This window comes from Mycteria americana, chromosome 10 (assembly GCF_035582795.1).
Source record: "Mycteria americana isolate JAX WOST 10 ecotype Jacksonville Zoo and Gardens chromosome 10, USCA_MyAme_1.0, whole genome shotgun sequence".
Taxonomy (NCBI): domain Eukaryota; kingdom Metazoa; phylum Chordata; class Aves; order Ciconiiformes; family Ciconiidae; genus Mycteria; species Mycteria americana.
This window is the reverse complement of record NC_134374.1, coordinates 156,701-183,950: the sequence shown is the minus strand read 5'-3', so window position 1 is coordinate 183,950 and position 27,250 is coordinate 156,701. Positions and strand designations below refer to the sequence as shown.

General features: G+C 52.8%; 1 protein-coding gene across 1 annotated transcript; it reads right to left on the bottom strand.

Moving 5' to 3' along the window:
* On the bottom strand, window positions 1-27,250 carry F8 (coagulation factor VIII). The gene is made up of 26 exons (XM_075513293.1): window positions 26,830-27,250; window positions 22,983-23,107; window positions 22,560-22,682; window positions 21,842-22,054; window positions 20,718-20,789; window positions 20,149-20,256; window positions 17,985-18,206; window positions 17,471-17,705; window positions 16,204-16,378; window positions 15,132-15,225; window positions 13,381-13,592; window positions 12,927-13,077; window positions 12,574-12,783; window positions 8,486-11,252; window positions 8,002-8,170; window positions 6,920-7,126; window positions 6,110-6,338; window positions 5,807-5,989; window positions 5,483-5,599; window positions 4,147-4,218; window positions 3,737-3,822; window positions 3,087-3,242; window positions 2,122-2,266; window positions 1,087-1,235; window positions 591-767; window positions 1-362 (listed from the first exon to the last, which is right to left on the bottom strand). Exons 1-26 carry the CDS (start codon window positions 26,979-26,981, stop codon window positions 207-209), a joined length of 6,705 nt encoding a protein of 2,234 aa, XP_075369408.1. The 5' UTR covers window positions 26,982-27,250; the 3' UTR covers window positions 1-206.

Sequence of the window (27,250 nt, the reverse complement as noted above, 5' to 3'; positions counted from 1 at the left end):
TTCTTCAGCATTACATCTGACTATATGGCAACTGGTAGATAAGGGACAGGAATGAGCCAGCCACCACGAGAGCTCTGCAGGCCACCTTCTCCTGCAGCAGGGGCAGCCAGGGTCCTGGAGGGCTGGCTCCAGCCCTGGTGAGAGTTCAGTGTCTGGTTGGATGCGGGTCCTCAGGCCAGAGCTGCCCATGCCTGGCCCCGCAGCTGTCAGAACTCCTGCTGAGTGTCACAGCCGAGGAACTCTATCCTCAGGGCAATGTGGTTATGCCACTGGCGGGGGTGTATCCTCACATAGCGGGCAAAGAGGGGAGGCTCCAGGGTATTAATCACTGTGTTGGTGTGGTCTTGGTTTGCCTTGAAAATCTGGAGAGGAGATAGAAATCAGAGGTGCACTTTCCTCTGCTGGTATAGTAAGCCCATGACTTGAGGACATGATCAACCCAGACAAGCACCACTTGGGAACGCTTTAGGGAGGAAAAAGCACAGCCCAGCTCACTGCTCTTCCTGTGAGCATGTTTGCTGCCAAGGGCTGTGCTTGCTGACCTGGGGGTGGCCATGGGCTGCTTCTGGCCATGGAGCAGCTCTGCCTACCTTCTCCTTGCCGTCCTGCAGGACTGGGCTCCAGTGCATGCCGTTATGGCTGCTGGAGACAGCAAACTCCTTGACAAACATGTGGGTGAAGACAGCTTTGGCACCTTGGGTTATGATTGCAGTCACCTTCTTGGTTACTTCAAAGTCCACCTGCAACCACTCGCTGGGGCTGTTGCTCTGGGGAAGGACAGACTGCCTTCAACACTTCAGCAGCAATGAGAAAGACACGTTCGTTGCAGCTGAAGCCAAGCTAGCACTGCACATAGTCCTGGGCTTCACCTGCCCTACCAGGCATCTGCTTGGAGCTGCTGGGTGCTAAGTCAGTGCGGCAACTCTCCTGCCTGTGTGCAGGCAGCTTGCATGGTGCACGTGGCTGTACACACTCCCCACGCAGCCCTGGCTAGGAGAGGTTGCAAGCACCCAGCCTGCCTGCTGGGATCCCACCTGCCTGCCCATGCCCCAGCTGCCTGCCTGGGGATCTCCTTGCATGGGCTACCTTTGGCCTCCATGCGTTGGTCCTCCCCTGCAGGTTCAGGCGGGCCTGGGACGGTGACCAGCTGGAGAAGACGTTGGTGCTGTAGGAGGACGCAGAGATGCGTTGGTCAGGGATCCCTCTGTTCTCCATTCCTAGGGGCATGGAGCAGCCTGGAAGAGAGGAATGATGCTTGTCAGAGTGGGGAACAGACACATCATGGAGATGCCTTCTGGCTGCTCACTGTTCCAGCTGCCCTCCATGCACTTTCCCTGGTTACAGGTTCTCCTGTGCCTTGCTGCAGTGTCATGGCCCCTGTGTGCTCAGGGCCCCTGTGTGCAGCATGGCTCTGGCTTGGGGAGTGCCATACTACACCTGCCACTAGTCCCACCTTCTTTTCTCCCTGGAGATTTTATCTGGGAGGAATGTGAGGAATTTGTGCATCTGCCAGGACATAAGGAGAACCTATCTCGAGGGGAAGGACAAGAATACCTAGCGGGGAGACACCCTGCACACGATGTGGTCAGGTGTGCGTGTGCACAGCTGCCTCAGAGCCAGCTGGCAGGCTTGTGGCATGGGGTGACAGCACAGCCGCTGCTGCTTGTAGCTGCTGGAGAGTCCACCCTGCTAGTGTGCGAAGCTAAAGAAAGGATCCCAGAGCACCACTGCCCTGGGTCATACTGTGGGCCAGAGCACTCTCACCTTGGAGTGGCAAAACCAGAGGAAAAGCCAATAGCGTCTGTCTCTGCTTGTTCCCTGCTCCCTCAGACTGAGGCAGCAGCTCCCCAGCTATCAACTTAGCTGCTGCTGGAGGTTTCTGGTGGTTCAGTAAAAAGCTGTGGTGAGAGCTGGCCCCATGCTCTCCCTCTGGTATTGCTATCTCTAAGAACATAATGAGATTTTCCAGCTTTGTTCCCCCAACATCTCAATGCCATCTCCAGCCCCCTCCTTCCCCCTCCACAACTGCCTGGGGAGTCCTGAAACATGTGGAGCTGGCACTCAGCACCCCAGTGGATCAGGCCCTGGCTTTGGTGCTTGGTATCTGGAAGTGGGACATACTGTTCAGATCACAGCCGATGAGCTCCATGCGCAGCGTGGTCCGGATGCTGTAGTGAGTGGGGTTAATGCGGATGTACCGGGCTATGATTGGAGGGTTGAAGTGATTTTCTTTCACTCCGGTTGCATCCACATTTGCAAAGAACAGCTGCAGGGAAAGGGAGAAAAAGGGTTGTTGTACCAGTGGAAAGAGAGCTAGACAGGACAAGGATTAGTGGGGAGAAGAACATTTCTGTCTGGCACTTCCGTATATTATCACCATCCTTACAAGAGAATGGCAGCTCAGGGAAATGATTTGAGATGTGATTCAGACCACAGAGGTGTGAATGGGCCAAATCAGGGTGAACCAGAGGAGGAGGAGAAACTTAGGGTCTGTGCAAATGAATGTGTTTTTGTATTTTCACCAAACAGAGGGGAGAAAAAGAAGGGAAAAAAAAAAAAGTCAGTCCTGTGACTTTTGAACCTGGGAAAAGTTTTGGCCACAGCTGGTATACATGATGGAGGCTTTTCTGGATACTTTTCTTCTCCTGCTGGAATGATCAGCTTATGCATATTTAGGTTGTGTTTTTCTCCTAATGAGTAGAGACCCCCCAAATCATCTGCATCTGCACAATGTTTTTAGAAAACCAAATTTGCCTTTGGCGTCAAAAAAGATATTCAGGCAAAATCTTATGCCTAGCTCTAAGTAACATGCAACATAACAGTGTTGCGGTGGATCTCACAGCCACCTGGGATCGTGGAAAGAAATAGCTCACTCAATTTAAAATGAGACAGATGGACATAGAGAGCAAGTCCCTTGCAGATCTGTGATTCAGTCATCCTGGCAGTGAATGCTCACTGTTCCCGCCCTAATGAAATATTTCAGGGGCTCAGGAGATCTCTGCCTTATGTACAGAGCTCACTAGCCTTCATCACCCCAAGAGACCGCATTCTGGGAAGACACTCTCCTCAAGACCCGTTCGCCTTACCATCTGGGTGCTGGTGGCATTCCCCTTGTATTTCCTCCACCTTTGCCCATCAAGGCTGTAGAAGACCACAAACTGGGAGATGTAAAGGCTGGAGAACTTTTGTCGGGCCCCTTGGGTTTTTATGCCATGAATAATCATGAGATGCAAAAGGTCCACCTGAGAATGAAAGTTAGGGATTCATTTCTGATGGAAAACCCAAGCCATGTTCAGGCAATGCACTGTAAACCCGTGGAACTCACTTCCTTGTGTCCTAACTGACCACAGGTTATGAAACTAATTAAAATAGTCATTCATAAGGGCACAAGTCAGCCAACAGCTGGGACAGGGTAGGGGAGAGTTGTTTGGAGAAGTAAGCTGTTCTCACTTGGTCTTTGGAGGATTTTTGCACAATCTGATGCTGCAGCCAGACCATCAAGTGATTCCTCTGCTGCACTGAGGATGGATCTGGGGTCAGGCCAGCAGCAAGTATGGCCAGACCAACTGCCATTAGGATCTCAGAGCCCCCCTTCCCAGGGCGGAAGCAGGGAAAATAGCAGGACGTGGCTGGGGAGACACTGGCCATCCATGCAGGGCCTTCTGCACAGTGCATCAGCCACGAGCATGCCCTTCAATGCCCCCAGCGGTGCCTCCAGCCACAGCACCCCTCTCACCTGGATCCAGGCGTTGCTGCGGTCGGTGCTCCAAGCATTGATGGAGCCAGTGTTATGCAGCCTGGCCAGGTAAGGAGCCCACTGCCCTACAAGGAGAGCGCACAGATATGAGGGTGCTGCTGGCCCCTGGTGCTGCCCAGCCCAAGGTGGTGAGAAGTCCATCAGCAGAATGGGGCCTGAGGATCACCCTAGGGTTTAGTAGCCACGTACAGGGTGGCAGAGCACTGACACGATGGGCCAGACATATGGGAAGGCACCTCCATGTCTTCAGTGGGACACTGACATGGGCACAGATGGAGGAAGGACTCTGCTAGGGCTAGCAGAGCCTTGGGCAGGCAAACACATGAGTTGTGTTTGCTGAAGCTGCCCCAACCTCACCTGCCTTCCTTGCAGCAACAACCTCTACTCACCATACTGTCCCGATGCTGTGATCTGAGAGTCTGCAATGTGGCCCGAAGCCAGGCCGAGGGTGTTTCGGCAGTCTGCAGCCAAACAGGGAGAAGGAGGGTGAAAACCAGGGAGAGTTGATTAGATAACAAGGCTTTTGAAGCAAAAGCCTAGGCTGGGTAGCAGCCTCCAAGCTCAGGGAGGTTGTCTCAAGCCTCCAGGAGCCCCCAGGCTTGTTTGTCTCACACCAAGTGGTGGGTTTCAGATGCCTCCACATCCATCCCTGAATTTCATGGGTGCTGGAAGTTCCTGCTCCTGACCCCAATGTCAGCAGCAGAGAGTTCCCAGCATCAGCCACAGCACCCTCTTGCCAAACTCCTGTCCCTGAGTCCCCGACCTCTCATTCCCATGTACTGATCTCCCAGCAATGCTGACAAGTGTCTCTTCCTTATACCCATGTCTTGCTCCCGGGCCTTTCTGTTGCTAGCCACCATCTTTTTAAAAAAAAAAAAATCATGTTGCTAAAGGAAAGTCTGCCTGACACCCCTGTCTCTCTGTGTCTCTATTCTGGTCTGCTGAGCACAGGGCTGTTTGTCTCTTATAATAACCATTATTATTAGCGACTTGTCACATCTTGGCATCTCCGCTGCATGGCAAATGCTTCTGGGGAAAATGAAAATTTGAAATCTTAAGCAGATTTTTAACTTATGGAAACATTTTCTGACTGACATTTAATATTCCTTTAGGAAGAGGAGACTGCCACTGTGTGATAAAATGCTACTCTCACAAACCACTTCCCCCAGTGCTTACTTATGGTGAGGTAGGAATGTGTTGTTCTGGGGTGAATGGAGTCAGAACTTTCCTGTGGCTTTTGCAGTTGCTCTTGGGGCTGTTTCTATCGAGCAACCTGTAGTCAGGCAGTGTTGCTCACTGCCTCCTGCCATCACTCCGTGCTTCAGTTTACCTCTTGATATGTGGTTAGGCAACTGGGCACTGTACCTTCCCAACAGCACGGGCAGGCACCAGAGTGTGCATGCAGTTGCTCGGGTAAGTGCATTTTACAAGGAGGTCCAGGGACCCTCAATTTTGGAAAACAAGAGCTCTGGGAGCAAATATTTGCAGGCAAATGAAGCTCGTCTCCCAGCCTTCACCCAACCATGTCCCTGACTCTGTGCTCTCTGCTGGGCTGTGTAGGGTGGCAAGGGCTGAAGTTGTGACTTTCTTTCAGAGTGAAAACCCAGAAGACCCCACTTGGGCCACCCCAGGGGAAACGCTGAGAGCCCTGGGGGAGGGAGCTCAAAAACATGCTGGCCATGGCCTTGGTAGCAAGCGAGCCAGGGCACAAAGAGGATCACTCACTCAGGTTGTACACGAGGAAGAGAGCACTCATGCCAGCTTGCTGGTGCTCTCCCACTTTGCACTCTACCCGCCAGATCCCAGCATGTGAGGGCCACATCTCCACTGTCCCGAAGACACCTGGCCAGAAATGGAGAGCAGAGCAGAGGGGAGTTACTGGCTGTAAATGGGATGCTACAGTGCCAAGCGCTGTGCAAACACAGAGCCAGACTATTCCAGATCCATTCCCCCTCCCTGCTATCCCTCCGCAGGCTTGGCACTTCCTAACAGGCATGACCATGAAGTCCTGGCAGCTGGGGTGTGCACAATGCCCGCGCTGCATCTCACCGGGATAAAGGTTGTAGACTCCCATGCGATACTCCTGGCTAGTCCTGACGCTGAACAGCTGCCCGTGAAAGTGGACGGAGTGGATATCCTCAGTGCTGCCCATGTTCAGGAGATGCCATCGGACCCGTTGCTGCTGAGCCATCACCAGCCCGGGCAGCGTGTCACTCACATAGCCGTTGATGGCTGGAGAAAGCAGCGGTCAGGAGTGGCTCTAGGCTCCAGGGTTTTTCCATCCCAATATAGATTATGGGATGGAAAGGGCAAGGCAAGAGCAAGGGCAAGGGCAAGGGCAAGGGTCCTCACCATGGAAGGAATGGTTTCTCTTAAAGTCAGGGTTGTCCTGCTGGATGCGGCAGGGAGGGCGGCAATTCCTCTCCATGTTCTCCAGGAAGTACCAGCTTTTAGTCTCGTCAAAGATGGTGAAGAGCAGGGAGAACTCCTGCACAGCCAGCTGCCGCCTGAAAACGAAGCTCAGCACCCCACGGCGGCAGATGATCAGTGGTCCAATGAGACCTGAGTGCAGGTCTTTCTCCTGCCAGGGAGCCAGGAAAGAAGGGTTTGCCTCAGAGGGAGAGGGAGCACTGACGCCCGCAAGTGGCACAGCAGCGAGGAAAGCGGTGACCCTGTCTGCATCCCTGGCCTGGCTCCCACTCATGCACAGGGCATGGCATGTGCAGGGTGGGAAGGACATGCTGGGTTCACTGGGGGATGCCCACTCTGCCCCTAGCTAAGAAAGGCTGTGCAGCAAGTGTTTGCATGTGCTTTCAAGAGAAGTGGTGTCTGTCTGTCCAACAGTCCCTGCCCCACTAACATTGGAACCCATGGGTCAAATTTGGCCAGATTTGGCAGAGGGGTAGGGCACTGCAGAATGCTAGTTCCCTACAAGTCTCATAAGCTGGTACAACTGGGAAAAGGAAACCCAATTAAGAGAAGGGAAGACAAGAGAAAGAACCAGCATGCATTCATCACTGTATCAGACACCTGAGAATCTACACAGCCACAGGCTGCTTTCAGCACAGCACCATAGGAAAAGCCTTGACCTCACAGCCAGGACCTAGGCGTGCTGCCCATCTATCCTTCCTGGGATGCCCTATGGAGCAGGCTCCCACCTACCAGGTCCACGTTGGAGAAGTAAGCCCAGGCCTTGCAGTCGAACTCCTGCATGGTGGGTGCCATCTGGGGCAGGACTTTCCAGGAGTACTTCCGGAGCTCACCGGGCTGCACCACCTCTCCACCTTCTGTTGCGCCCTGCGTCTCCTCGTAGGCTTGCAGCGTGGAGTGGAAGGAGAAGGGCCGTGAGGCCAGGTTCTTGAACGTAACCTGCACCAGAGGGAAGGCAAAGCAAAGAGAACGTGGGAGGGGGCTAGGTGCAGTGCTGAGTGTACCCTGGACCCTGGGGTTGGATCCAGCCAGCTGGTGGGAAGGAGGCAGCCATGTCTCCAGTGCCCATGTTATGGCCCTTACATCACCCAGATCTCCAGCTGGGACCTATGCAGTGGCCAACCCCTGCTGAACCACAGACTGTGGCTGTGCAGTGTGATCCCCAGTGGAAAGCTCATCCTGGTCATGTTAGCAGGATGAGACCCTCTCCCTGCTCAATGGGAGCAAGGTCAGCTACACTACTGTCTCTGGAGCCCAAAGGTGCTGAATCCATCCTGGTGAAGACTTCAGTGAAAACTGGACAACTTCTCCAGGCATATGAGTCCTTAACCTGGTGAAGAGCTTTTCAACTCTTCCTTAGGTGGATGCTGAAGGACCTTTGGTAGTGAGGGAAGAGCGAGCCTGCCCTCACATAGAGCACCAAAGAAGCTGTACTGAACCCTGCTTAGCTCATTACCCTTTTACAATTCCTTTACCCAAATGGTTCCCCATGGACCCCAGGAGCTGCTCAGGCTTTGCTGTTACAGGGGTTGGGTCTGTCTCAGGTTCAGGGCTTTGCATCTGAACACTCTGAGGTTCCTCCTGGCCCATTCCTCCAGCCACTGAGGTCCCTCTGAATGGTGGCTCTGCCTCCCCACCTGGTGCCATCCATGTGCCATGCATGGTGCCAACGGCGCAGCTCTTGCCCCCGAGCCCTGAAGGTAAACCCATGGGCATCACAGAGCCTGCAGGCCCACCTCAGCACCCCCTCTGGTTGAGCACAGCCAGCAATGGGGGATTTCAGGTTTTATAGGAAATGGGAACTTTCAATTCACCATGATGACATCTTCAACTTCTGCCCTGATGTATGGCCCGAGGATGCCCAAGTGCTCGTCCAGTTCTCCCCGCAGCAGCGGCTGCGTGAAGGAATCATCCATGTACTCTCGGAAAACCACCTTGCGGTACTGCCAGAAAGGCTTCCTCCTGCTGCTCCAGGGGTCCCTGCTGGGGTGAGGGCAGTTAGGAAAGTCAGGTGATATGCCCTGTCCCATAGGGAGGGCAGCCATGGCAGGGCTGCTGCAGGGCAGGGGTGATGCAGAGCCTAGAGCATCCTTGACCCACTTGCAAGGAAGCTCAAGGTTCCTGGAATTACAAAACTCCCCAGGTGGAGGGGAGGCGGTTGGGAGCATCCTTCCCCTGGGCTGCTTGGCTGCTTGTACAGTAATAGACTTGTGATCCTGCCTGCCAGGACATGCCAACTCATGCATCAAGCCATGCCACGCAGTGCAGGAGGAATACATGAGGGACAGTCACACTTACATGGCTTTTAGGAAGTGCTGGGGCCTCTGGTTCCTATATTCCCACATCACTTCCACCGCTGCAATGAAGTATTGCCGTACCTCCCCCTGGAAGGAGCGTGGGTCATGCTCCTCTTCCTCGTAGATGTCAAAATCCTCCATGGTCTGCTCTGTGTCACCATACTCATCGTAGTCTGGCTTGTCAGCCTTTGGCCTCGAGGAGCTGGAATGGGTCCCATTGTTCAGCGCTGGTCTCTCTCTATGTCCTGGGGCATGGTTCCTCTTCCCAACTGTGCTGTTGCTTTCCCCATCCTCTTTGGGCTCTCCTAGGCCCTGGCCCTCTTTCTTCCTGGTTTCTATGAAGACATCTTCCCCACCAAGCACCCGCCATCCATCTGGACTGGCTTGCACATATTTGGCTGTTTTTTTGGTAGTGCTGTCATTGTGAGCGGGGCTGCTTGGAGACAGGGAATAGTTCTCTTCGGAGGCTGGTTTCATAGGGATTTCTTCTGGGCTTTGCCCAGATGCATTCTCAGGCACGTAGTCCTCCGTGGCATTGGCCTTGAGCTGATGAGGCTGAGGACTGAACTGACCCAGCTGCTCCACAGAGTTTGTGTCCTCCTCCATCTGGCTTCTCCCCTGAGCTTGCTCACTCCCAGGAGCCACCCAGACAGCACCTCTGCCTGGCTGCAGCTTGGCCAAAGCTGAGCTCCGCAAACCCCCAGCGTGTCCTGCTTCCCCAAGGGAGACTGGGTCCCAGTTTGAGGCCAGGTCCGCAGCCACAGCAGCAGCCTGCGTTTCTGAGCTGCTTGCTGCCATTGCTGCCTTGCTCCCCAGTACTCCCCGCGTGTGGAAGGAGCGTCCGCTGCGCTGGGCCTCCTCACTGCTGGTCCGTACACCCCCATCTGTGCTTGGCCTCCCCTCAGGATGCATCTCATCAGCACTGTCTCCAAGCAGAGCCTGTGGAGCATCCCTGCCTGGGTGTAGTCTCCCCTCAACCATGTTTGATTTTTCTTCCAGCCTTTGTTGGGCCACTATCACCTCAGGCAAAGTGTCGCTTGATATCAGGGACCTCTTTTTGAAGCGAGTGCTGCAAAAAGGGGAATGAGGTCCACACGCCTTTGGGGCTTTCTTATTCACTGCTGTCTCACGGGTCTGGCTGGCCAGATCCTGCTCTGCTCTGTTACCCTCAGAGAGGGGCTCCCTGCTGCCAGGCCAGCTGGTGTTGGGAAGACCCAGATCATGCATCAAGCCTCTGCTCTCCAGTGACCTGCCTTGTTGAGGCCTCCAGTCGGGGCCACTCATGCTCGGGGCTGGAGCTCTGTGTCTCAGAAACTGCTCAGGGCTGTTTAAGAAAGCATTTGGGAACTGCCTTGTGTCATTGGCCATGACATCTGATTCAGGAAAGGCGAGACTGTCTATCTCTGGCAATTCCTTAGTGGCTGTAGTGTCCTGAAACACTGCTTCCAAGATTAATTCATCCCTCTCTTCTGTCATTATATAGCTGGAAGGCTCAAGGTCATTGGTGTGTGCAAAGGTGGTTTCTAGAAGGTTTGTGCCTTTGGCAAGTTCACTGGCTTCTTGTTCTGTGCCACTTTTTGCAGGCAAGGACTTACTCTCATCTGTGAGGATTTGTTCTTGTACAGGTTTGCTGGGCCCCAGGTCTGAGAAAGAAACATTTTTCCCTTCAAAAGATTCATAAAAGCCTTGTGAAACCACTTTGTGAGGTCTTTTTTCCAGCCTAGCATCTAGCTCATTTGATGAATAATTGCTTTCTCTGGTGTGACTGTGAACCACAGCATGAGAAGTCCTGTTGTCTTCTGCCTCATCTGAAGATGAAGAAGGATTGTCCAGTGTGGAGGAAGAGTTATGATCAGTACTTAAAGCCAGTTCTGTATTGATTGTCTCCGTTGACTCGTACAGATTTAAAGATATTTTATTAGCCCCTCTTAGCAACTTGTCCTCAGCACCCTGTGAAGACATGTCTTGAAGTCCCAGATTGTGCTCCTGGTCATTCTGGTGAAATGAGCTCCTGTTCTCTTGAAGAGGAGCTTTGCTAGCAGCATAAGCAACTGAGTCCCACAAGCTTGTTGCATGAGTAGTCTTTTGAGGCTCTACTTCCAGGATCTCTAATGTACCACCAGATGGGACCATTGTCCTTTTTACTGGCTCCTGCACCTCTGAGATTTTTGTCACCTTCTTTCCTGCCAGAGCATCTTCTGGCGTGGCCTGGTGCAGCCATTGCTGACCTTCTTCTGAGCTCACAGTACCATGAACCCTTACACTGACACTAGCCAAGCGTTCTCCGGGTGGGAGAGCTCCAAATCCTTCATCCTGGCTGATAATTTTTGACAATTCTTCTTCATCTTCCAGGAAGGATTCATAGGGCACTGGCTCATAGTTTGTCTCAGGCAGAGAAGACATGGAAATATCAGGTGGATGTGGGATTGTTCCTAAAAGTGTTGATGTGCCATTGGACAGGGGATCAGAAATCCTACCATTGCTCAGGAGGGCCCCTGAGCTGGGTTCTGTCAAGCACAATCTTGGCTCCTCTGTGTCATTTCTGGAAGAGGTGATGTTATTCAGTTGCTCATTCATACGTGGCCTGCGCCACCCCTTTCTTTTAGAGAAGCCTCTGGGTTGGAAGTCAAAGGCGCCCTCCTCCTCCTCGAAATCCACATAATCTTCCCCATCAGGGTATTGCTCATGCTGGCACTGCAAGACTGTGAACTTGGCGTGCATCCCTCGGTCTCTGAAATCAGGATTCAGGCATCCCAGCGTCCAGACGCCTGTCTCAAGAGAGGACAAGAGAACACCATCAGCCCACCACAGTGGAAAATCAGAAGAGCTGCCATCCCCATGCCGCTCCCTTGCTAGTGCAACCCATATTTTCAGGCAGCCTCTGGTTCATTGTAGTGATTTCATGTTTTCATAATCCCTAGAGTATCTTACAGCTGGACTCACAAGACATCAGGGTTGCTGGCAACATCAGAGCCAGTCCTGACAAGCACCATCAGCAGGGCCGGTGTTTCCTGCCAGAGCTTAGCGAGCTACACACACCCGCAAGGCCCCAACAATAGCTTGGTGAGAACAGTTAATGCACTCAGAACCCACAGAGCCTCCAGGATTATTGCCAGCAGCCAAGTAATCACCATAATCCACCCCCAAAGACATGCTGATGCTGTCAAATGCACCTCTCTCCCAGACACAGTCGTCACATCTCTCCCATTCAAGGAGAAAGAAATGAAAAGGCTGCTTCTTGCTCACATCACCGGCCACTGCATTTGCTCCCTTGCAGTGAGCGCTTCTTCTCCAGGTGCCAAGAGCGGGTGAGGAGGTGTGTAATAACCAGGCTCTGACGCTGGAGAGAGCTGTCATATGCTGCTGGCCAAGCTGCATGCCTGCTTCAGATCAGCAGGCAAAATCAGAGCTCAAGCACATGCAATGTTTGGCTGGATTTTAGAAAGCTTCCTGGGGTATATAGAAACCCTGTCAGCTTGGCTCAGAGTGCAGTGCTCATGACCATCATATCAGTGTTTGCAGTCACATGGTAAATTCTGTGTTTCCCATGAATTTACCTCACTGCTTCTGAGTGAGGAAATGGTTAACAGCACTGCTTTTGCAAATGCTAAGGAAAAAATGCTGAGTGGGGAGAAGTAAAACCAAACTCTGAAGCAAATCCTTCCTAGGATTTCTCCATGGCTGCAATTTCTGTCCTTGCAAAGGTGTGGAGATAAATGGGATGCCATGACCAGGGACCAGTGAACCCACAGTTCTGCTGCTCCCCTTGACCTTTGAGCTTGGAGCCAACAGTGCAGATGCAAGGTCAATGGGGCTCACATTACTGCAGCCAGCTTACTGGCTTGGCAGCATGTGTGACCTTAATGCACCCTATTAATGAAGTAAAATACAGTAATTTAATTTCTTTGATTTAAGCTTTGGAAGGATTTAAATCATTGCCTCTCACTTTGCTGTTCCAACAGGTTGTGCATCCCTTTGCTCTCAGGGCTGCCAAAATGCAATTGGGTACCAGAGACCTGGCTGGAGGTGCTCACTTATCTCTGCTGTGATGCCAAGCCCATGGTTTATAGAATAGCCCATGTTACTAACCTGGCTTTTCCAAACTCATGAAGACCGTTTCTCCAGAAAACGGGAAAAGGGTAAGCACGTTCTCAAAGACCATGTTGCGCTTGAATGTGTTTCCAGAGAAGAAGATGGAGAGGAAATCTGTTTGGGCTCCAACACTCAGGACATACCAGTACACAACTTCATGCAGGCAGAGTTTTGGTTGAAGGTTGTCAAACACAAAGCCGTTAATAGCTGGAAGAGAGCAGGGGTGAAACATTTCATCAGGACCTGATTCCCCCATGGCTGAGCTGCTGCATGTTCCCTGCTTGTTCCTTGGGGCAGGATGAGCCTGTGTCTGCTGGGGCTTTGCAGGGAGCCCCTGGCCAGGCACTCACTGTGCATCACGTTGGAGGCATAAAACTGCAGGTCCTGGGTATCCACATGGGCTGCATCAGTGCAGAACCGCCTGATGTTCTCCTCCAGGTACCAGCTGCGGTTCTCATCAAACACCGAAAATAGCACCAACCTCGTCTTGTCTGACATTATCTGAAAGGCAGAGAGGGAAGCAGTTATTCCTGGTCTGAGCAGAGTGCCCCTGGGGCCCAGTGTAGCTGCCAGGTCTTAGCCTGGGTGCATGGGGAACAGTTCACTGCTATTTCACAGGACTTAGGGTCCAGGTTTGGAGAGAAGGGTGCATGCAAGGGAGGATGGGGAAGGCACGGGCATTGGGACTGATGGTAGGGTTGAAGCGAACAGGACAGACAAATTTGGTTTTACCCAAATATTTCACCCACTGCAGTTATTCCAGCCTTTTGGCCTGGCAGTTGAGGAGACAAAGGAAGGACCCACCTGATTTCCTCTCTGATCCATGGACTTCTTGAAGCAGATCAGGAGGGGCCCAATCAGGCCTGAGGCCATGTCTCGGATTGGGTCAATGGAGCTGTAGTAGAAACGGGTGAGGCAGCGAGGATCTGCCTGCGTTGGCCCATCCTCAGTGGTGACCCTCCAGCTGTAGGTAAATGACTGACCAGGGGGTATAGGAATGTCCTTCACGTCCTTATCTGGCAACATACAGCCCAAGGGCAGATCAGTTAGGTCTGGGCTGCTCCTGCAAGGGGTGATTCTGCTTTTTAAAAGAGCTCAGAAGGGAGGTTTCCTGAGCATACAAGGTGCACAGAAAACTACCCAAACCCACACCCACCCTGGGGGGTGGCACACTGGCTGCTAGTATGCGCTTGCATGGAAAGCTGATCTGGACAAAAGGAGCCCCTAGGACCAGGTGAGGATGGAGAGGCATATGCCTAATTTTGAAAGCCCTTGAAACTCCTGCAAACTGGAAAATTTGCCCAGTCTCAGCTGTGTCTGGGCTGCCTAGAGGAGTTTGCAGATGAAGGTACAGAGCAGGGCAGGGCTGAAATGGGTGAAAAACAAAGCAAGGAAAGATAGATTTTTAAGCAAATACAGCTAGACCATGAGAAAATCAAGGAGGAGATCTGGAAGGAACAGAAGGAAAACTGAAATGCAAATACATCCTCTGAGCATTCAGCAGGATCTTGCAGTGACGTAGCCTTAGGAAAAGACCTTTCTCTGCTCCAAGTGCCCAGCTGAGCTGCTGTAAGAGCATAGTTTGCAAAGCTCATGTGTCAGTCAGGGTAGAAATAGCTTCTTTTATTTATACTCCTCTAAAGAACATCATCCCTGTGGCTCCAGGACCATGACTCGCCCACTTTCACAGAGTTGAATCGCTGGCAAAGCTGGTGAGCCATGTCTGGCTGGGGGATCTTGACAGAAGGGCAGGGACAGGGCTCCCAGCTCCCTTGTGTGGCTTGGCTCCTTTAGTCCTGCCAGCCGATGGGCACTTTGCCCTTTTGACTCTCCTGAAGGAAAACCTTAATTTAGATAGTAACAGGTCACAAAGCTGACCTAGTTCACTGAACTCCTTAGCAGCTGCTATCCTGGTTCTCCCACCTCTTCTGCAGCAGAGGAGCTTTTCTCCAGCCTCTGCAATTGCTCCTGTCATTGTGATGCACCCAAAAGGGCAGAGAGGAGGAGGGGAGAGGGACGGGGCATGAGTTTGCCCTGGTGGGATGTGGGATGGCCTTGCACAAGTCGTCATCCTGGGAGCATGCTGGCAAGGGATGAAAGCAGTTCTGGGAAAGGGACCTGGTAACTCAACAACCCCAGAGCAAAAACCGCAAAGCTGCGAGAGGGAGTCTGAATCCCCCATTAAAGCAGGGCGTGGGGACCCCAGGGAATGAGAACTGTAAGCAAAACTGACAAACACAGGGAGGATCACCAGGGTGGTTTCTGCCTCATCAGAAAGTGGAGGCCTTCAGGATGGACCAAACAACATGGTCTCAGCTCCCTGGTTGACAATGCCCCTTCTTCCAGCCATCATCCAAGCCATCCTTAAAGATAGAGTTACATAGCACCAAGGGGGACATGAACCAAGAATCATCATCATCTCTGGGATTGCAAGGCTCAGGCGCTTGGAGGGATGGGTTGGACAACCAGTCTTACCACAGGCTGCAGGAAGCTCTCCTGGCCCAGAATAATGGCAGTGGCCAAGTGATGTCCCAAATTCTCATGATCTGCCTTACCTTGAGAGGGCTTCATGGCGTGGTATGGCCTTACACTGGTAAGGCCGTGAGGGTAGATGTTGTACGGTCGGCTTGCCAGGTTCCTGAACACGATCTGAAATGAGGACAGCCAGCAGGAACGTTTAATGTTTTCTGAATGTTGTGAGCCCTCGAGGCTGCCCTCAGTGTCCTCACAGGGAGGGAAACGCTGGGCAGCAGTGCTCTGGGATTGCCTACCTATCAGTGTCCAATGGAGAGGAACCTGGACATGTCTGGGACCACAAAGTAGGAGTCAGAATAGAAGAAACGACTGTTTAGTTCTCTACCAGTCTACACTGTCCATCTTTCTGGGAGGTGCCCATTTTAGGGAGGGCATGAAAATATCAGATTTATTAAAGGGAAGGTTGCTGTCTTTAGTTTCACTTTGCATACGAGACAGAAGAGGTCTGTCAATCCAGGAAGCTACAGAGGACAAAGACACTAAGTATTCACAGCAGTTAACAGCTTCAAAGTTCTCCCCACTTCACTGCATGACGCCCTTCATTTATTTCTCTGAATAGCTCTGTCAGGGCTTTGCCACAGGCGTTATCTTCAGCTCCATGCCCACAACTGCACAGGGAACCCCAGACAGGGAGCAGAAATGTGAAGCTCCTGGAAACCATCCCATTCCTCCTAGCAGCAAACAAGTCAAGTGGTCAGTAGAAGCACTTGGGGAGAGACACAAGTGACAGTCCCCAATACTGTATGGTAAGAGCACACAGATGGAGAAGAGTGGAGGATGAGAGGACACTCCTGCCTCAGAGGAAGATGCTGGATGCTGCATGTCATGGATTAATTCACATGATTCCTAAGATGCCTGCAATGAAGTCAAATCAAGGGGACTGGGCCATATCCTGTGCATCTCTGCTGATTTAGCTTTAGCTTTCAGTAACATCTGCCTTTCTGGTGAACTTTGGACATTACCAAACATGATAGAGCACCTCAAGGACTTATGTCAGACCTTAGCCACAAACCAAGAGCTATTAGGAGGAACAGCATCAAGCTTTGAAGTTTCCCCTTCCAGTCCCTCTCTGTGGAAAGCAGTGTCTCTTACCTTAAACTGATCTCCAACCTCCCCCTTAATGACAGGCCCCAGAATTCCCTTGTCCAGTTCATCTGACACCTTGCGCTTCTTGAAGGTTGCATCCTCGTACTCCACAAACATCACTTTCTTATACTTTGAACCGATCCGCTGAGGGCCAGCCTCCAGGAACAGGCTAGTGGTGTTTCTGCAGGCAAGGCAGAGAAAGAGCAAACAGCCACATGCAGGACGCTGTGAGAACCAGAGCAAGACCTTCCATTGTCCAAGGACCTACACAGCTGCCTGGGGACTACCAGGGCACAGTGAGGACACCCATTCCTGTGATCACAATATGCAACCTGGGGAATAACGTTTCAAGTGATTCAGTGCTTCTGTAATGGAGAAAGCTTCAACTAGGTTGCACAGTAGCAGCCTTGGGCTGACACTGCCCTGTCTTGGAGGGAAGTGGTGACTGTGAGAGCTGAGAGCACAGCAGGTTGTCCTGTGTCAGGGAACACTCCCAGTAGGTGGGCATAAGGCAACAGAGCAGCTGCCTTTTCTTGATCATCCCAGCGCCTTCCCAGGAGCAAGGCCAGCTCTAAGCTGGAGAGGACACCTCCTCTGGCTTACCCTGTGAGGGGCTGCAGGTGGGGATTTCTGCCCTGCATGCCTTGCTCCAGTGGCCGCTGGCTGGGATCCCTATCTAGGGCAGAATGCAGTGACCCCACTACCAAGCCAGCCCCAGCCCACACAGCCTGTGTCAGCAGTGACGTTGGGACTGGTGACAAGTGTCATCGCCATGCAGTGCTGACTAAGGTACTTCTGCTAAGATATCACACTTGTATCACCTCTCCCTCCAAGAAGTGGGGCAGCAGCAGGGGCTAATTGCCTCTGCCATCTAGAGCAGGTCCTTCCAGACAGGGCAAGGAGACCTACACTCTGGGGCCACGGGCACATGTCCTGGCTGTGCAGGGCCTCCTGAATGGAGGTTGAGAAGGGTCACCAGGCATTGCTGCCTGCTCAGAAGGGGCTGACCCCAGAGACCTGGGCAACAAAGAGACAAGTGGCCCGGAGACAAATGCCTCTGCAGGGCATTTGGTAAAATGGAGCAAAGCCAGGTCCTGCCTTCCCATGGCCTCCCCAAGACCATCCTTGTCCTGCATCCATACTGTTAGCGTTAATAAGGAAGAACAAAACTATCCAGGTTGGGCAGAAGGAAAATAAATTTCTGGGGAAAAGGGGAAGAGCTGGCAGGGCTGCCTCGAGGAGCAGCCTCATGGGCACACATGCCCACTCTCACCGGTCCAGAGACACTGGCTTCACAGGGGCATAGTCCCAGTCCATTTCCTCAGCCGCGATGTAGTGAGTCCAGATCACAGGCTTCTCTTTGGCAAAAGAGCGCACTTGGATCACATGATAAGTTTCCTCATCTTCTTCAGGGTAATCCATGTCCTCTGGCTCGTTTGACAGCTTCCCCATCTTCATCAGGCGTTCCTCCAGACACTCCTCCACCTTCACAATGGCCTCCATGCCAGCTGGGTTCAGACAAGCCAGGCAGAAAGGGTCACATTGATATGCCAGCACAAGCGCACATTCCCCCAGGCTCTGCCTGGGAGAGGTCCTCTCCGCTATGGTCCCCATCAAATGGGCTATCACATGGGTCAACCTATGCCCTCCTGGTCATGGGCCAGATTGCACACAGATGTAACACTATGGAGCACAAGGGGCCTTGGAGCTGCAGCACTTCATAGAACCCTGAGCCCGGGCCATCCCCTGAACTTCTTCTCCCCCAAGCTCTTGCAGAATAAGGTTACCTTGCTGATGTGACAGTATCTGGCAGAACATCCGAAACCAGCCAGCTGTTCCTGGCATGGTCTGGGCTGTGAGATACGTGGCAGGGGAGATTTCTAGGCTGCTGAGACGGTGGCTTCTCACCAGGAATGTGTGGGCTTCGAAGAAGATGGAGTGGACTTCTGGCCCAGTGCCCAACCCGATCACATGCCAGTGGACCTGCTTCTTGAGGCACAGTGTGAGACCTGCCAGGAGAGAAGGAAAGCACCAAGGAGTCAACACTGTGTCTATCCCTTGTCCCCGCTGTTGGTGTCATTGACTCAGAGCCTGACACGTTCTGAGGAGGGTCCCCTGCCCCGCAAGGTGGTGGCTTCAAGCTGGAGAAGTGGCATGTGAACATGGACTGTCTGAGCAAAACAGAGGCACAGGCCACATCATCCCCCTGAGATAAGACTAGATTTACAGAGTGGGTGACTTTGGCAAGGGCTTTGGGAGGCGTGCTGATAGGAGCTCACAGCGGGATGCAGTGGCAAAAGAGGTAGATGTGCTCCTTGACTCTATAAATAGGGGAATCTGGAACTCGAAAGGGGAATCATTTGTCTGATCACAACACCAGCAAGCCTGATACTAAAACATTGCATCTGGGGGAAGGGCTCGAGCACGTCCTCAGCAGTAGTTGAAATACGCCAAAAAGAGCAGAGAGAGGTCACCAGGATTATTTGAAGGCTGGAGAAAATTTCTTCCTCAGAGGGAGTCAGAGCTCAGTGTGCCTAGGAAATGGGAGAGGACTTGACGGCATTGTAAAAATATTTTCCTGGGGAGAAATTAGTGTGTGCTGAAGGGCTCTGTAATCTAGCAGGGAAGTGAATAACAAGAACAAGTTCCTGGAAGCTGAAGCCAAACAAAGTCAAATACAGAGTCAAGCACTTGTTTTTGGCACTGAGTGCGATAGGTGACTGGAACAGATCCCAAGAGCCCGGGAGGAGACAGGGTGGAGGCTCCGTCCTGAGGCCCTCAGCTCTCCATTGCCACCTCTCCATCAGACACCTCTCAGACCAGGTCCCACAGCCAGACAGGGGATTGCTGGGTGGACGTGGATACCTTCTCGAGGGGAAACCCACTGTGCAGACAGCAGCTGACCATCAGGTCTACTCAGCTCTTAAGCTCCATGGATTCACCAGGACAGGGAATTGAGGGGAGTTTTGCTTTTGCATTTTATTGGAGAATGGCCAGACCCAGGTGGGAGGCTTCAGGGTGTGATTCACCAAGGTTGCTGATGGTAATGACTCTCCTGACAGTGTTTCCCAGTTTGCCTTGGAGATTCTTCACTCTCAGGCAGCTCTGGACCTTCTCCCAGAAGATGCCAACTTTTGTCTTCACTGAGACCACAAATAGCCTTTTCTTTTGCTTTTCTGGAGAAAAGGAGGCTGAGGGGAGACCTTATCACTCTCTACAACTACCTGAAAGGAGGTTGTAGTGAGGTGGGTGTCAGTCTCTCCTCCCAAGTAGCAAGTGATAGGACAAGAGAAAATGGCCTCAAGTTGTGCCAGGGGAGGTTTAGATTGGATATTAGGAAAAATTTCTTCACTGAAGGGGTTATCAAACACTGGAACTTGGCTGCCCAGGGAAGTGGTTGAGTCACCATCCCTGCAGGTATTTAAAAGACGTGTAGATGTGGCGCTGAGGGACATAGTTCAGTGGTGGACTTGGCAGTGTTAGGTTCATGGGTGGACTCAATGACCTTCTTAAGGGTCTTTTCCAACCTAAATGATTCTATGACTCTATTCCCCAAATCCTACAGAGGTGTGTTGTCAGATCCAGGGTAGTGAGAGCTGAATTTTTCCCTCAATGCTACCTCCAGCCTCATTCACAGGGCTACAAGAAATGAAACTCTTTGCTACCAGCACTATACCTGGAGACCTCCAATGAAGTCAGCTGCACTTGGCAACACAAATAGCCAGAAACAGGTCCTGCCCTACTGTAAATGGGCAAGGCAGATCAAGGAGTTGAGACGTGACAGTCCCTCTGGGGTCACCACAGCCTAACAGATCCACCACCTGGAAACTCCTCTTGATGTCCTTTCTCACATCCTTTCACAAGCTACCTTGAGTTTACAGACCTGGCTACACGCCTGTTCCTAGTACCTCCCATTCCCTCCATCCCTGTCCCAGGCACACCGGTACTCACCAGGCAGTGAGCCATTGATATAGCCATTGATGGTGTGCAGCTCTGTCCTGTTGTGAGGCAGGGGCTGGGGAGCTGCTGGGGACCTGGGCTCAGAGTACCAGCTTTTCCCTGTAGAGAGAGGAGGATGCAGTCAGCTTTCACTTGAGAGCATTTCAAAGAAAAAGGAAATGTTCCCACTGGGGTGAAACAGTATGAAAGCCAAAATCCAGAGAGGTCAGATGTGACCTGTTGGAAATCCACAGCAGACCTGACCATGGCTCTGCGTGAATGTAGTGGTGACCATTGCACGTGACAGGGCATTACTCCCCCGCAGCTTTAGCCTGTGTGATGGGAACAAGGCCAGGGCATGGGATGGGAGAGCAGGGGGGCCTGCAAGCTCCCTGCACCTGGGGCACAGAAGAAGGAGTGACAGTACTGCACCAGGAGCACATTGGTTGGGGAGGCTGTACAAGGGTCAAACCCTTGGGAGGCAGTGTGGAAGCTGAGCAGCTGCGCTCACACCATGGCCAAAGCATGCATCCCAGACCAGGCTGAATTCAGGGTCCGACACCAGTCAACAGGGTATTTACCTTCATCAAACACTGCAAAGAGCATCACAAACTCTTGCTGCGCATCCTCATTCCCATTGCTCACCAGGGTCCCTGAAAGATGCCACCGGATGGATCTCTTTAAAGGTCAGCAAGCACCATGCCCATCTCCCCAGGGAATTCCCTTTTTGCCCTCCAAGAACTGGTAAATCCAGGCCAGGCTGTGGATTGCTTTTGTCACAACTGACACAGCCCTGTTTCCAGCCTTGCAGTCCCCAGAAGCCCGTGGTTGAGACGCAGCTGCCCCCAGAAGGCATTAAAAGGTCAGTTTGTGCTGCTTTTCCCCCACAGTCTCTCAGGATCCACTTAGTCACCTGGAAGAGCCCATTTTATCTAGCCCTCTCATCAGCAACATCATCTGCACTTGTTGTCCAGACTTTGCTCCGTCAGTGGAGAAACTGCTCCTGGTGAGTCACTGGAGCCTGCAGACAGTGCCCTGGGAGGAGGTGACTCGTGCCCATTCCTCTCCAGTGACTACAGAGGGGTCTGGACAGCTGCCTCCAGGAGATGGCTCAACTAGGGGTGACCAATCCCACCCCAGGTACACTTCTTGGTGCCTTGCACCCAGCAAGTATTAACAGTCATCACCACTATGTTTACTGAAGGAAGGAGAGCAGGCACAGGTACTGTGGACCAGGCAGTGCCCCAGGTGTCCTGCTGCTCTCCTGCCTGATCCTCAACCTGTGCTGATACAAACTTCCCTCTAGTTCTTCTGACAAAACCCTGTTTGACAAAGCACCCTGGCTGACACTGAACAATCACAGCTTGGTGAAGCTCTGAAGGAAAGACAAACATTTATGCCTCCATAGCAATTCACCTTATAGATAGATAAAGCTCAGATACAAGGTAGAAGATTTCATCTATAGTCTGAAATCTTGCAAAGGAAAGAAGCAACCGATTTCTCTCCAGCAGGGAAATCCAAAGTGTGTTTGGCTCCTGCACTGGGAAGGGACTCTTTAAGGAAAGGGCCAAACCTGAAAAGTGCTGTTGCTGACTACAGCTTACTGACTCCACTGCCATGTTCAGCCTCTGGAAGACGTCTTTGATTTTTCTGCTTTTCAGTTCACGATTGCATGTAACCTGTCCCCATCCTGTGCCGTCCTTACCAGGTCGGCACACAAGCAGGGCTCCAATCAAACCGGAGTTGATGTCCTTCACGCTGTCAGTGTTGGAGGAGTAGGAGTGGGTCAGGCATGGTGAGTCACCATCTGTTGGGCCCTGGTTTTGCTGGATTTCCCAGATGTATGTGTGTGTCTTCCCTGGATCCACCCTGTCACCCTCATTCTCTGACTGGCTGGTCTCATCCTCATAGCCTGCACCTAAAGCCAAAGGAACAGCCAGATGTCACTGAAGGTTCATCCCCCACACATCATGGCTACAGAAATGCCTCTTCCTCCAACCCAGCGCACAGCCTGTCTCCACCCCACCCCCCTGGGGCCAGCCGGATTCCCACCGGCGATGGCTGGTCTTAGGACAGTGAGCAGAGCTGTGCTGGAGACTCGCTTGTTGGGCTGTGCACCCACCACCTGCCCTGATGCTGGAGGGCACAGTCTTTCCGGCCCTAAGCATCCAACCTCAGGTTTAACCTATGTTTTACCTCTATAATTGATACAGGTTTGCTCTGGACTGTTTGCTCATGTCAGCTCATTTCTGGGCTGGGCATGGTTTTGTTCCCCAAGGCTAAGCCATCTCTGTGACCGTCTGTCCTCATAGAGGGACATGAATAGCAGGGTCAGGGAAGGACACATTCCCTCCTGGCAGGCAGGTGGCAGAGCAGGAGGTGCTGCGCAAGGGCTTGCAGCACCTGGCTATTGCCCGACTCACCCTCTGACGCCTTCCAGTAGGACACCCCGATGGCGTGGAGGTTGTACGGGCGGGAGGCCAGGTTCTTAAACGTGATCACCACTGTGTCATAGACTTCTGCTCGGATGGTGGGGCCCAGGAGACCTGAAGGGGGAGAAGACAACAGGGTCAGGCAGCTGGGGTCAGGCAGCTCACACCCAGCCATGGCCCCAAAGGGTCTGGACTTTCCACTTGTGCAATTAGTGGTTGTCCCTCACATAGCATGGCAGGATCAACTGCTCTGGCACCAGCAAGGCTCCCTGCATCTCCAGCAGGTCTGCTGCACTGGGACTCTACCCAGGTGCTTTCCCATTCCTGGCCAAGGAGCTGCCAGCACCCAACGCAGGATGAGTTTGGCCGCTGTCAAGGAGAGCTAGGGCTCACTGCACTGTGGGTGCTTCTTACCCATCCACGCTGGCTTGGGCTTGGGCTGCGTGAACGAGGCATCGGGGTACTCCACAAACACAGCCTTCCTGTACCGGGGAGGGACACCAGGTGTGGCAGGCCGTGGGCCTGGGTGCCCCGACACACTGTAGGAGAAAGGAAAAGCCAAGGCTGATTGTGCAGCCCTGTCCATGGATGGGCAGCGGCCATCCTCTTCCTCCCCTCCCCACCAGCTTGTCTGTGCTGCGCTGGCCCCGGGGATCACTCACCCCATTGTGTCCTTTGGGCTTCCTGACTGTGTGTCAGGGGCTTCCTGGGGCTTCCTCACCCCAGGTGTGTTTGGAAATGTTTTACTCAGCTCATGGATGACAACGTAGCAGTGATTAATGTCACAGTATTAGTCATGATGGAAAAAGACACAAGGGCAGGAGCCACAGCACTGTACCCAGCTGTGGCCGGGAGTGGGCACAGCCACAGGCATCGCTGCCAGCCTCCTGCCCTGTGCCTTGCCCAGCTTCATGCTTCCTTGCCTGCAGAGACCTGGGGCACTGGGAGTGCTGTGATAGCAGTGCCTCTTCCCCGCAGTCACCCTCCACTCCATCCCCAGCACCTTCAGGTGTGGCAGACACATTACATCACACATAACCTTGAGCATCCTCCCCAGCTCACCCCAGGAAAGAGACTGCGTTGGGCTGCGTGGCAGGTCATGGCAGTTTGCTGTGTGGTCTGAGCAACGTCCCCACATTCATTTATTTTCTGACCAAACTGGGATTTACAGCCAGCCCCTAAAAAACTATTTCTTGCAGCAGGAGGATAAAGGAGCCTTGAACGTATTTCACACCCCACTTATCTCTGCTGGCCACTTTCTATCTTGTAAGCGGCTTAACAAATTCATTTTCCAGAAGGAATCCAGCACGTTTATCAGGATAACAAAGCTATTAATTTCTCCAGGGATTTTAGAGGCTGGCTTATCTGTCCTAGGACTGAGACCATTTCCAGTAACCAGAGAGACTGTTTCCAGCCTTGTTTTGTTTGGAGCAAAAGCCAGGTGGTATTTCGTCCCTGTGAAGAAGCAGGGAGGATTGCTCTCCCCCTCTGACTAAGCCTTCATTCAAGCAGCGGTTCCCTTTGCAACTCTTCCTCAGGAGGAAGAGAAAGGAGCCAGAGTGACTCAAATTTAGGAAAGGGCGATACGCACTTGCCTGCATGCCGCCGGCTGGAAGCCACCTGCAGCTGGAGGATGCTGTGGGAAGAGCAGGGTTCATCCTCCCCAGGGGCAGAGCAGGACCAGTGCCCACAAAAACCCCACGCGTGCCTAGCTCCTGCCTTTCCCACCATGGCTATAACCCCACGTTCAGGCTGGCAGGAAGCCCCCAGCAGACACGGCCTCAGTGAGCAGGGCCACTGCATTCAGCTGACTTTGCCCACGAGCCATTATTGTTCCTGGCTTAATGGCAGTAGGGTCCAGACCAAGCTTTGCTCTCCAGGGTGACCCCATGCTGGGAGGTGGCAGTGCCACAGGGTCACTAGCACTGGGCTATCCACTGTTGGGAAGCTGTGCCTTAATCTCTAACTCACAGAAAGCCCAGCTTTGAAAATACATCCCTGAGATATGAGGGTCTGGTCCTGCTAATTCTGCAGTAAACAAGGCAGAAATCCTCTGGAGCCAGGGAGATTTTGCTGGCATGCAGAGGCATAGCTGGGAGGAGACTTGGTGACACCAGGCCTCGGCGCCAGGTCTCAGCCGGCATGGCAGAGCCTGACAGCCTTTGCAGGGGACAAGAAGGCAGAGTTCGGCACAAGGACGTCTGATCCAAGTGCTTCTGGCCGGTCCTCTGCACTTGGGGTCCTCATGGACTTCCTACCCCAAGGGTGGCTGAAGCCAAGGCAGGGAGATAAGTTCCTGGCGCCTTCGATCCCCATTGTTAGCCGCACTATCTGTTCATCTCTCGGAGCAGAGAGACGGCCAGGGTAAACACTCTGTGCTGCTGAAGGACTCAAACACGGGCTGCTGCTATGTGGCCGCCAGCTCTGAGCCAGAGCTGAGATCCCTGGGGCTGTCACAGGATGTGCTGGTCCCAGCTCTGACCCTGCCGGTAGGGTTGTGTTTGGGAGGAAGAGAAACTGAAATCATCAGTAAGGCATAAGCAGTTCTGGCTGAGCCCGTTCATTTGGCAGAGCTTTCCACAAATGTGCTAGAGAAACCACTGGATACATACAGGGGTTTTGGAGGTCCTGCCTGGAGATGCACCCTTGGGGGCTGCCATGAGATGCTGGTACCATGAGGGAGAATGGGTGGGGCAGAAGACACCCCACGCAGAGCTCAGAGACACCCCAGCTCCAGTGGCAGCTCTGCTCCTGCCACGCTCTCCTAGCTCCCTCCTGCATGCCCCTTTTCCCCAGCCTGGCTATTTTCCTGTGCCTTCCCTGTGCAGGGAGAACCGGACTGAGGCTACAGAGCCAGGGAAAAGGAACCATCATCCAGCTGGGAACAGTCACGCGGAGCAAGCCCCAGTTCCCGCCACGGCTCTCCCGGGAGCTGCACTGCTCAGGCGTGCCCTGCCTCTCTGTGGTGGAGCACGCCACCAAGTCCCTCTGAGAAAGCCAAAGTTATCTTTCCCTGTTTTAGAGAAGGACAAGTGACCTCAGACTGCCTGCTGATGTCCCCAGGGCAGAGCCAGGTCCCTGAGTCACTCCCAGGTCAGAAACGGTGTGTGAGCGCGTCATTAAAGCCAGTGCCAAAATGGAAAGCCACAGGGTTGAATTAACAGCATGAGTGACCTCACCTCCACCTAATGGATCTGAAACGTTAGTAAAAGCAGGGCAGGGGAGGCATTAGTAAAACAGGGGCTGCTGGATGCAATTTTCCTACTGAAGTAACCAAAGGGGGGAAAAAACCAATGTAACTGATACAGTGACTACGGCAACTAGTCAGGCTGACCTGGCTCATCACCGGAGCCTGGTTTCCAGTGCCTGACCACAGCTCCTCACTGCTCAAGCCAGTGTGGGTCTGAGATGGGGCTGTGGGCTGATATCACCCCAGTACAGAGCCTGGGGAAGGGGATGTGACAGCAGGGCACAGGGAAGGGGTACAGCTTGATTCACAGGGGATGTAGCCATCCAGCTCTGCTCCCCATGCTGAGCTCAGAACAGCCCGTTCACAGCCATGTACATCCAAGCCAGCTGTGTCTCCAGACAACCCCATCCTGATGTCTGAACAATGCAACTGCCACTTTTCTTTCCTACTCCAAAGTATTTGGGCAAAACCACCATGCCTTCCTCCCTCTTGTCACTATGCACAAACACCATTCTTTGCCCAAACACTAAAAATTATTTTCATTCCCTAAAGGAGAAATTTCAGCCCCAGCAATGTAATGTACACAAAGGTATAAATAACTAAAGCTGGGTTTTAGCAGGGGCAGACACAGTGGAGAGCCTTTACTGCTCTGAGTTATGTCAGGGGGGCACAGCCAACCTCCCTCTGCAGCCCCCAGGCAGGGAGGCACAGGACTGCATCTCCCCTCGTGTCTCCCCAAAGCTCCCAGGATGCAGAGCAGAAGAGAAAGCACAGGCTCTCGGCTCCGGACACAGACTTTAAAGGGTCACAGGCAAATGGCATTAAGATAAAGCAGTGCAGAGCAGTAGTGCAGAGCAGGTCTGCATCTCTTGCTGCAGATTTATGCCACCTGTGCATTATCAGGGGTTGCACTTAGTGACTCCCCATTGCACAGAAACACCCATTCCCAGCTGTACCAGCAGTTCAGTGCACCCATCCTGCCAGATTGCCCCCATGCACCTGTGTGCCTGGACCCAAGTTCACAGTGCTGTGCATGCCAGGGTGCTGGAATTGCAATAGAAAGAGTTTTACCCTGCAGGTGCTTGCAGCACAGAGAGCAGGTTGCTGTGCCTGTAGTCCCAGGTGGTTTCCACTGCACCGATGTAGTATCTTCTGACTTTGCTGATGCCCTCCTCGATGAGGCAGAGGAGCAGGAGGCTGCGCAGGGCTCCCACTGGCATCATGCCCGCTGGCTGGGAACCACTCTAGCTGCAGGAAGAAAAGTGAAAAGGAAGGAATGAGAAAGGAAAGAGGAGAGAAAAGCCTTTATCTTCTCATCCAGCTGTTGTAATCCACAGGAGACAATGATTTAAAGCCAGCACTGATAGGCTCAGTCAGAGTGCTGGAGAGTTTCTCAAAGACATCAGGAGAGGAATTGCTCGAGTGGGTTAGTGCAAAGAAAAGCATGCGAGCAATGGACTCTCCCTCTCTTCCTCTGGGGTGTCAGTGACAG